This window comes from Seriola dumerili, unplaced genomic scaffold (genome assembly GCF_002260705.1).
Source record: "Seriola dumerili isolate Sdu_G_001 unplaced genomic scaffold, Sdu_1.0 BDQW01000018.1, whole genome shotgun sequence".
NCBI classification, from domain to species: Eukaryota; Metazoa; Chordata; class Actinopteri; order Carangiformes; family Carangidae; genus Seriola; species Seriola dumerili.
In genome coordinates this window covers 2199427-2210243 of record NW_019174273.1, presented here as the reverse complement: position 1 = coordinate 2210243, position 10817 = coordinate 2199427, and the positions used below count along the sequence as shown (strand labels likewise).

The 10817-nt window shown below is 37.6% G+C and overlaps 2 protein-coding genes across 2 annotated transcripts; both read right to left on the bottom strand.

Annotated features, from left to right (window-relative positions):
• Positions 1-1215: 1215 nt before the first annotated feature.
• LOC111232881 (nucleosome assembly protein 1;2-like) lies at positions 1216-6503 on the bottom strand. Its single transcript, XM_022760563.1, has 4 exons — positions 6392-6503; positions 5331-5430; positions 2922-2963; positions 1216-2466 (listed from the first exon to the last, which is right to left on the bottom strand). The coding sequence occupies exons 2-4, from the start codon at positions 5416-5418 to the stop codon at positions 2228-2230; spliced, it is 369 nt and encodes a 122-aa protein (XP_022616284.1). The 5' UTR covers positions 5419-5430; positions 6392-6503; the 3' UTR covers positions 1216-2227.
• A 1672-nt stretch (positions 6504-8175) lies between these two features.
• On the bottom strand, positions 8176-9861 carry s100b (S100 calcium binding protein B). Its single transcript, XM_022760576.1, has 3 exons — positions 9781-9861; positions 8974-9129; positions 8176-8764 (listed from the first exon to the last, which is right to left on the bottom strand). The coding sequence occupies exons 2-3, from the start codon at positions 9109-9111 to the stop codon at positions 8618-8620; spliced, it is 285 nt and encodes a 94-aa protein (XP_022616297.1). The 5' UTR covers positions 9112-9129; positions 9781-9861; the 3' UTR covers positions 8176-8617.
• Positions 9862-10817: the final 956 nt, after the last annotated feature.

The following is a 10817-nucleotide window of genomic DNA, read 5'->3' as shown; positions in this document are numbered from 1 at the left end:
TGATAGACCACAGACGACTTACTGTTTGGTTTGGCTGAACAAATGTGAGGAAAACTGCCAAACTGCAATTAGACAGATCATTTGACAGATGATCAGATGTTGGAAAATTTAGGAGAGGCTCCTCTTGGCTAAATATCACTCCAGAAAACGTAGCCTGAGGCGTGGAAGTGAAGGAAACCAAAACACATTCATCAAACTACCATTATTTCAGATGTTTAACCATTTAAAATATTGGAAAAATCAACAAGCATTCACTTTTTCTTCTGAGAATTTAAGCTCCTAAACGGGTGGTTTTTAGTTTGAGTTAAATGTTTTGTCTCTAAATGACCCACAGTGGTTCAGGTTCAGCCCGCTCAGCTGTTATAACGCCGCTGTGGTGTGTGTGTGTGTTTGTGTGTGTGTGTTTGTGCGTGTGTGTGTGTTCTGTTTAAAGGCAGTTCATTAACAAGCGTCACACGGTTTTAATTTGTGGGTTTTATTAGTCGATAAACACACAGACACGTTATATTAACTCTGCCACTCTGTGTGTGTCTGTTTAAATATTTAATGAGGTAACATGAGCACACTGCTGTTGCTTTAATGAACAGGATGAGACAATAATGTATCAGATCAAATAACTTCTCCTTTATTCAGTATATTTTCCTTCCTCTTCCTTTTTTACTTTGATCTCTTTTCTTCCTCCTCTTCCTAGTTATTTCTTCCTCCTCATGTTTCCCCTATCTATGGTTATGACTGTAAACTGCATTCAATAGAATTAGTTTTCTATCAGTTCTCTGCTGTTTGCTGTAAAGATTCATTTTATTCCACCTTTTAGCACCATCTGCAGGTAAATGGTGGTATTACAGCTACAACAATTAGTTTTCCTGTTTTCAGGCTTTAAAAAAGCTGAAAATTAAACTGATTTAAAAAATTCAGTTCATATCCCAGAGTGTCCTCTTTTACATTCATTTAATTAATTAACAAAACTATGAGGTAAAAAATATTTAAATCATAAACACCTGATAGAAAAATGGAAAACTGAAAAACAGTTTTCTGATCTTCTTAGTAGAAGTAGAAGAAGTATTAATAAATCCCTGTAGTGTGGCTGAAACTGAGCTCCAATGAAATGTGTTCTCTTCAATCCAGGCTGCATTACTCCATTCCAGTCAGCAGATGGAGCAGTTTAAATTATTCATCAGACAGAGGCACCAAATTCAAACACCAGGGACTCCACAGTGTCAAAAAGTGTAAACTTTATTCTTATAAAAGTAAAGCAAAAGACGAGATTTTAATAATTACATGTGTAAACAAAGATTTTGAAAAAATATGATTGTTTTAAATTCTTCTTCTTCCACACTATTTATAACAGAACAAAAGAACATGATTAATTATTGCAACTAAGTGTTGGCATCCTTTCTTGTTTCTTTCTCTCTTAGTCTTTTCATCTTGTATTTAATCACCGTTTTTCTGTTTATTGAAAAAAGTGAAAAACAGATTTTCTGTTAGTAAAAAAAAAAAGACAGAAATACAGAGAGAAAACATCAGTGTGGGTTGAATTCAGGTTGGAAAATTACAATAAACTCTCTTGTCTAATTGTTTACCCACATTATTTCTAACATCTGATTCATAACAGTGCGGTGTGTTAGTCAGAGTTGGCCATTGTTAGGAGCTTAAAATATGACAGCAACCAGGGTGGAAAAACACCAAGAGTTAAGATGCTGGTAAATGTTTATCAGCGTCTGGTAAGTTAGTTAGTTTGGCCCCTTTTAAAAAACAAAGGAAGTTTATTTTTCTGTAAAAATCACATTTGTCTGGTGGAGGAGTCACAGGAGCTGTAAAAGATTTAAAAACCAGCAGCTTCTGTATCGGCAAGTGGAGTTTTTAACATGTACAGTTCGTTTCTGTATAAAAAATGACAGTGAGATGGTGAAAATGAGAGACTTTAAAAAGGGAAATGGCACTTAATTATTAAGGCAGGGTTAATTTAAGGTCGTTTTTTTCCTTAATGTGTTTGATATTTAGGTGAAAAAAAAAGGCAGAATAAACAGAATGTGAGAAAAGTTTCTTCAAATTAAATTCTGTCCTCATTAATCTGCCAAAGTGCAAATCTGCTCAGTGCAGCTGTAAGACATCGGTAACTTTTGGAAAATAACAACCCTGAAAAAATTTCATTTTCACATCTGGTGTCTGTGACAAAGCTACAAAGCTATGTCGTCCCTGACTGCACATCTCAAGTCCGTATTCTACATTACTCCTGCTCTTTGATCTTCAGAGGTTCCTGGGTTTGGAGCCCCATATCGGAACCGACGGACTCGGCATCGTCATCGTCGTCATCGTCGTCATCGTCGTCATCGTCGTCATCGTTGACGATGTCGTCGTCGTCGTCGTCCATCTCGTTGGTGACATATGAGCCTTTATGTCTGGACAGGCACCACAGCAATAGCGCTATTACACAGATCAGCACCAGCAGCACTGCACCAACAATCCCTGGAGGGTGGAGAATAAATGTCAATACTTACAAATCCAACCTCATCATATATTTAATCACAGATGATTTCATTTTTAGATTATATACTTATATATAATATATAATATACTTTTTTAAATTCCATTTACTAATATGTTTACCTGTCATCTCATTGATTATAATTTTTAAGTCACACTCAGGACTCCATACATGACTGGTCTCAATCTGTAGCCAAAATAGTTTAATCCTATACTGGTATGTATTATATTTCGACAGATTTATGCTGCGTTCAAGTCATGTGGGATAAAGGTTTCCGGTTCAAAATCTCTGATATCTTTAAAATGAGTCACTGCAGCCACAAAAAGGGTTAAAGGACAATTTGCACCGTAGAGGAATTCATTAAAAAACTATAACTAAATATGGGCATAAAGTAATAAGAAATCCTGTAAGAAAAGGATAAAAGTCAAAATCTCACCTCCAATTAAGGCTGCAATGTTTCCATCGTCCAGGTGGGCGTCTGTAAAGACGTAAAATGAATTGAAAAATGGATTAAAAGCAGCTTTCATTCCTTCTTTCATTTACTCATTCATTTTCTGTTTATCCACCTTTCTAAAACATAATCCTTGGAAACAGCATCTTGTTTCCTAAAACACCAAGTGGCTCCACTTATCCAAACTCGTGTTGTGCAGCCAAGCTGAGTGAATGATTTGTACTGAGGGTTGACAGACTCATATTTAAAACTCTAACGTTTTAAATGATACCAGATGAAAGTGAAGCATCTTAAAAGTGATGGATGTTACTGTCTGATATTAGATAAAATCAAGTGAGTAAAAGATTAGGTTGAAATATTAAATCCTCCAGCAGAGTTTGTATTTGGGGAAAACAGGTTCATGAACTCTGTAGGAACAAATGCCACAAAGCTCCTTTCAACACCAGCAAGAGCCCAGAAGAGAATTTCTAAAAAGAAGAAATCAAAATTAGCATTTTTGTCAACTCTGTTCCTGCAGGAACATTTTTTTAAAATTCTCTTTCCTTTTGATGTTTGAGTTTGTAGTTTGTCTCAGTCTGCAGATTCTCAGTCCTGAACCACCACAGACATGTAGTGTCACAGGATTTGGTTTTTCAACCTACTTCCTTTTATATACATATATATATATATATATATGTATATATATATATATATTTTTTTTTTTGTCTCGACTCAGAATCCGACCATGCATGGGATTCAAACAACCACTGTTTATTTTAGAGCCTCGGTGTGAGAGCTCGACTCATCCTGCACATGTTTACACATCATAATATCATCATAAAGTTTCACATCACACCCTACAAACAAACAGCAATGCTGCAGAGGATCTATACTTAACAGAGAAGGCCACTATGAAACCAGCATATGTAAAAGCTGATATAATTAAAGTCTTAAATATTCAAAAATGAAATAAGAGCTCTGTTTAGTGAACTTGAGTCATGGAGATACTGTGAATAAATGAACGTCTTGATGTATCAGGCCAAAGCAAACACAGCTGCTATTGGCTTTGACTCTAAACTTTTTTATCAAGAAAAATCTTTAAAAATGCTAAAACAAACTGCCTTTAAATCCCTCTCCAAAGTTTATACAAGGATTTAAAAGTGGATGTTGGATGTTGCATTTAGGTGTTTTTGGTCAGTAGAATGGACTGAACCTGCCTTGTGGCAAAATCAGTTAATTATACAGCACTGGATAATTACAGATTTTACAGCATTATAGAGACAAAAAAGGCTCCTGTACATTACTGTAAAATTTAAAAATACAGCTTTTTGATTGTATTGCCTAATTACATGAACAACTAACTGAAATACTGTAAGATACCAGTAAAAATTACAGACATCTATTGACCATAAATCTGCCAGTTCACTCATTTATTATATTATTCTGCATGAACATATAGAATTATTTTTTTTATTTTTTAAAAGTTGTAGTAGATTTATAATGTATATTTGTATAAGTAGGGATGAAATAAAGTGAAATTGGCTGATTTGGAAACAAAATTCTGCTGCCAATCAAATGATCAATCAATAGACTCAAGCTACTCTATTCATATAATAATAATGATAGTGCCTCCGCTTTTTGCTTTTATCGTTCATCAAACAGTTAGTTTCAGAGAAAATCCGCCTCCTGCTACGCTTCAGGTTGTTCTTATAACTTGAACGCAGCCTTATAGTTTAGTTTAATGTGCAAAAACATGCTTGGAAACCAGGGCCAGTGGGTATCAGTGTGTCAGCCGTTATCTCCACAGCGACAGACCCTGGAGGTTCCTTCCCATGCTCCTCTCTGATAAGACACTCCCTGCTAAACACACACGCACACACACACACACACACACACACACACACACATACACACACCTCGGCCGGTCCGAAAACGCTTGCAGTGTCTGAGGAATGTAACCTAACATCAAGTTCAGACTTCCTCCTTTGATCACATATTGAAACATCAAAGTGTTTGTGCTGCATCAGTCTAAAACATCAGTTTTTGTATTGAGGTCTGACTAAACGATCTACAGCCACACATGGCTGCAAATATTTTGCCATAAAATTATATTTTACTGTATTATTTATTCAGTTTTGGTCACTCGGCGATGGCGACTTTAGTCTATCCAGTACACAGAAACGCTGTAGATTCCTGAGGGTTTTTGAACGCCTCTTATTTCATTCATTTGTTTTAAGGAAATACACTTTTTTTGCTTTCTTGCCAAGAGTTAGTTGAGAAGATCGATGCACCTCTCATGTCTGTATGGTTCACATGAAACTACAGTGAGCAGCTGGTTAGCTTAGCTTAGCATAAAGACTGTTCATGAAGCTGGTGTCTAACTCTCGAGTTACATTATCACATACGTGTACGTACCGTTTCCGATGTCCACGACCTTTGGAGGAAAAGAAGAAGAAAATATTTCCTTTAAACCTGAACGGGGAGTTGGCGTGTGAACGTCCATGCTGATGTCAACCTGAACAGAGAAAACATATTTTTTGTCGTGGGGATGCCAAATGGTGTCTTATGGTGGAGAGGAAAAATCTGGGAATCATCCAAGCCCTCAGGATTCATCCTCTGGGGACCATGAATGTCTGTACAAAAGTTTCATGGAAATGTTTCCAGCAGTTGTTGAGATATTAAAGGCTGGAAGTTTTACAGTTTTTCTCCTGCAATTAATTGAACAGGATCCTCCTTAAAATGATCAGTGTCGAGACAGTTGAGTTCTCTGCAAGATGAAAACCTGAATCTAAACTCAAGATTTATAATCATCAGGGTAAACCAACAAAACCACTAATATCATCCTTTAAACTTCTTAATTAACAAGCAGCTCCAATATATCAGGATATGTTGCTTCTCTTACAAAAATGTAACTAAAATAATGTTTTAAAGGGGAGGGGGGAACTTATCGCCTCTGGTTATACAGACTGAATCATGACCTCAGGGGAACGACAGCAAAATGGAACAAAAGTGTCAGTGTTTGTCTCAATAACAAGAGTCATGCTTCAGAAAACAGCTGTTAATGTGAAATCGACTAAAACAGACCGATTTTATTCTGTTGATCCAGAGCTTCATCACCTCAGGATTAAATCTGCACTTTCCTCACGCTTCTTTTTTTCATTAATTAAGATTGTAGCAGGAGCTAATTCTACATATATAACTTGTAAAATAAGCAAACTGAAAACATGTGCAACAAAGTTATGTTCAGTGAAGATACAGGACTTTATCAGCATTAGTTAACAGATTAGTGGCTGATTTCTTAATGTGATGCAGTGAAAACAAAGGTGCAACAGCTGCAAGTGGCTGTCACTGTGGATGCAGCTTGTTCTGATAAACACAGTCACAATGCATAAAGTAAACTATCACAAACATTTGAATAAAATAAACTTAACAACAACAAAACATTAACCTTTCATTTAAAAGGTTAAAAAACTCACCAGTTCTGAGAATCTGCAGTCAGCTCCTCACTCACCAAGAAGAAGAAACACAACAGAGCATATGCTGGACAACTCAAACACACACACCCACACCCACACACACACACACACACACACACACACACACACATACACACACACACACACACACACACAATCATACAATCACACACACATACAGATGGGTGTGGTGTCAGTCCCCAGGGTCGGGATCTGTTCCCCAGCCGGCCAATAGCGAGGCTGACTCCTCCTCTCTGATGCTAAACAACCTGCAGATGTCTGAAACTGTGCAGCTGACAACGCCTCTTACATCATCTGTACACACACACACACACACACACACACGCACACACACACACACACACACACACACACGCACACCGTTTATACTGTGTTTAATAATCTTACCTTCAGCCTATTTATTAATGTAGAGCTCATCTGTGTTATCAACTGTTAGTGGTTTCCTACATTTCCCAGAATGCCTTAGGACAACAACCAGAGATTAATGTTTTGCAATCTGTTTTACTATGTCTATTTAAACAGTGGATTACTGCCTGGTTGCGTCTCAGCTCTGGAGGCCAAAACGAGACTTATAAAATTTCACTGTCAGAAAGTCATAAAAATAATTAATTAATTTAAAATATGTAAAATGTAATGTAAACCTTTATCATCTGCATACGTTAAAACTTACAGAGCAAGAAGGTGGTACATTTTGTCTCGATCGCTCTGTGATTACTAACAAACCCAGACTTGATTTTTGAATGAAACTGAGAAATAATATTCTCTTATCAAACTGATGTAGGTATTAATTATTAATTATATTTATATTTTAACATGGCTTAGGTGTATCTGTCCCATCATTAATCATTTGACCGAGCTGTAGCTGTATCTCATAAAAACATCCACAAACTCAGTGACACATTTCATAATTTAATTCATTTCACATCACCAACATCAAAACAAACCAGTGCTCCACATTTCAAAATACACATTGTCACGTCATCAGACGAACTCCTCTGTTTTATTAACAGTTTTAGAGCTATCATCCATGTTTTCTTTGCATGTACATGTTTCTTAGATTTGTTTTCTAGATTGTTTCTACTGAATCTAACAGGATCAAACCTGCAGCAGAAGCAGGGAGGGAAACTCGTCTACAGGCAACAGCACACTAGACGTTTGGAAGGTCTCATGTCTCAAATAGTTGTCGTTATTTATTTACTTAAATATGAAGTCAAAAGATTTTCCAAAAAGAGCCTCTGGGCAAGAAATTAAGCAAAACAAGAGCAAGGGCAGTTATCAGCCACTTAAATTATTTTACAAGCCCAGTATTTTTCATTGAGCATCAGTAGAACTTTCCAGCCACATCCAAAACCTACCAGCCAGTTGGTTTTATTTAAATTATTTTTAAAATCTCATTTCTTAAAATAATATAACTCCAAATGATATAAAGTGGCTGCTATGGTAAAAAAAAAAACCTTTTTAAAACCCATATGGGCCAAATACACAATTTATTTTACCAGTCACTTTCAATTTTGAAGTCTGGAGTTAGGCTAACTAGACAGTTGGTAAACCCCTAAATTGTGGCCTCCAAAGTGGCAGCTAGATTAACTAAAACTCAAAGTCATTCTGAAACTGTTTCTCGCACAGGTGTTGCTAATTAGCTGGTTGATTGCCACGGTGATGAGTGGAGGGTGAGTGAACTAGTTGGCCGTTTCCAAACTAAGTGGCTGAAACTCAGAAGCCATTTTTGAATCTTTCATTAGCCAATCTAATGTTTTTAATATAAGAACCGCTACAGCCAAGTAGCTAGTTAGCCACTCTGCTTTTAAAAAGCACATAAATAAAAAAGTTACAAGCTGAACTTCTGCAGCCAACTGGAGCTCTAAACATCTGTCTAACGTGTGAAATGTTGTTAAAGAATTTCAACTACTTTAATTCAGTGGTAGACTTTTAGAAATCAGTGGCTAATTCTGTAACGAGCTTCGTGGCGATGCCAAATCTCAGCTTTCAAAGTGATGTAGATATTGATGAAGAATAGAAAATGGTAGGATCTCTACGACTAAGCTGAGGACGAGACTGGACTGTTTGTCAGCCACCAGCCAACCTGACCCATAGTCTTTTGGCTGCTGGCTGGAGTTGTGTTTTCCCACCCTGCGCTGCTCTGAAGGCATCATCGGCAGGTTGCTAGGCTTAACTGCTTCTTTATAATTTACTGTAGCTCCCCCCTTACTCGTCCTCATGCTCGAAAAACTCGTGGCAACAGACGGTAACCACGGAGATGAATGTCATGAACTCCTGGAAGTCACACTCGGCGTCGCCGTCAGTGTCCAGGCTTTCCATCAGGCTGTCCAGCGTGGCCTGGTCTTTCACATGCTGCGGGGGGGGGGGAGGTTCAGATCAGGACAAATACAATGACAGAGAGAAAACTAAACATGTTGGGATGAAAACACAACTGGATTCAAATTAGCTGGTATCAGTTCAGATTGTATTATTGACTCATAATATGAAGTATTTCCATCTTTTCAGACTTTTCTGCGGTGCTGGAGCTTCTCGCCACAGACCCGGATCTCTTGGTGTCTTACCGCCATCAGCTCCGGCAGCTCATCGTGAAGCAGGTCCTTCAGCTCGCTCTTCTTCAGCTTGTGTTTGTCTCCTTCTCTCTCTGAATACTTCTGAAATACTGCAATGATGGTGGCCATCGAGGTCTCCAGGTCAGTCATCGTCACCTGTCTTTTCACCTTCAACATTCAGATGAACAAAGAATTCAGGATTGACTTGCTGTTACACTCTCCAGTGGTAAAATACTGGATTGTTAAGTATCAGTTTTTATCTGAAGATAATGTACTGGTGCAGAAAAAGTTAAATTACTTTAATTTGTGAAAGAAAAGTCGAGATTTCTTGCTTTTCCTGTTGTCTTTGACATTTATAATCAGCAAATTATTATCTGGTTGCACCATTTTGTGTTACAGATATTAAATGAAAACCTGTGACAGAGATGGTATCCATTTCAAAATAGCAGCTGCAAAAATAGTTAAAATTCTGACTTATTAATATTTAAGTTGCTTGGATTGATTGGTTGCCATGAAATGAAAATCAATAATAACTAAAAACAACCCACACCAACCATAGAGAATACACATCAGCTTCATCAACTGAAACAAATATCTTTACTTTTCTGTGTATACTACTTCCAAAATATTTTTTATCAGCATGACAGTGCAGAAAAAGTGCTTCATTCACTTAAGTCACTATATAAAAAATATAATATATAAAAAAAACTTCATATGTGGTATTGAAAAACTTAATATTATTAAAAAGATTTTATCAGATCTTTTGGCACAATACAAAGCCCAATTTCTCTTTTCTTAAAAAAAGGCTGATGACCTTACCTCAGGGTTAGTGCAGGCAGCTGTGTGTTGTGTATCCAGAGAGTGGAGGCTGAGGATGGACAGCAGCCTTTATACTGTGGCAGTGTGGTGGGTGGTGGTGTGGAGGCTGCAGCGCTGAGGTCAGCCAACCTGTCAATCAAACTGCCGACCAATCCCGTCCGTCCACCTTCACTCACTCCACTGCAACTCTGCACTAACCAGCACTGATGGGCCTGTCTGACTCACTTCTAGACATTGTTGAAATTTAAAATGATAGTTTAATGTTACAGGATGTCTTATTTTGAAAGGATTGAGGACTTTTTAAGATTTGAAAGTAAGATATAAAATTTCAACTTTCACTCACACACTCGGGTTCAGTATCTTGCCCAATAAACCGGGGACTGGAAATGCCGGGAATCGAGCTGTTTTTGTATATTGTCATGCAATTTTATGCAGACGTTCATGGTTGCCTGAGGATGCATCCTAATGAATTATGGGACTTTCCCTCCAATGCCACCATCAGGTCGACACTTGAATTTTTGTAATCAGCTATGTTTAGTGCTAATTACCAAATGTTCGCATGTTAACACGCTAAGCTAAGATGGTGAACATTACCTGCCAAACATCAGCATGGTTAGTGGTGTCACTGTGTGCATGTTAGCATGCTAACAGGAATGAAACAACTACAGAACAAATAACATGACACTGAAGTAGGTTGAAATAGATTTTAACCATCTACGCTGTCAGCTGTCGCGCCTTCCGCTGTTCATTAAGACACACATGGAACTGTTTATTAATGTAACTTAACTCATAAAATGGATAACTTAGAGGAGGAGCAGCAGGTCTTTTCTAGTTGAGATATATTTACCAAAACCTTGCCAAGCACCTCAACTAATTAAGTTTCAATGAGATGAACAAACAAGCGTAAATGCGCCAAACGCCTCCCCGTGTGTCTCTGTCCGTTCATCATGGATCGTATACCATCTATCTGTGGTCCCCCTTTGATCCAGATCTGCCTCTCCTCGTTGTGTTGGGGCATCTGCTGGGCGACAAAGGCC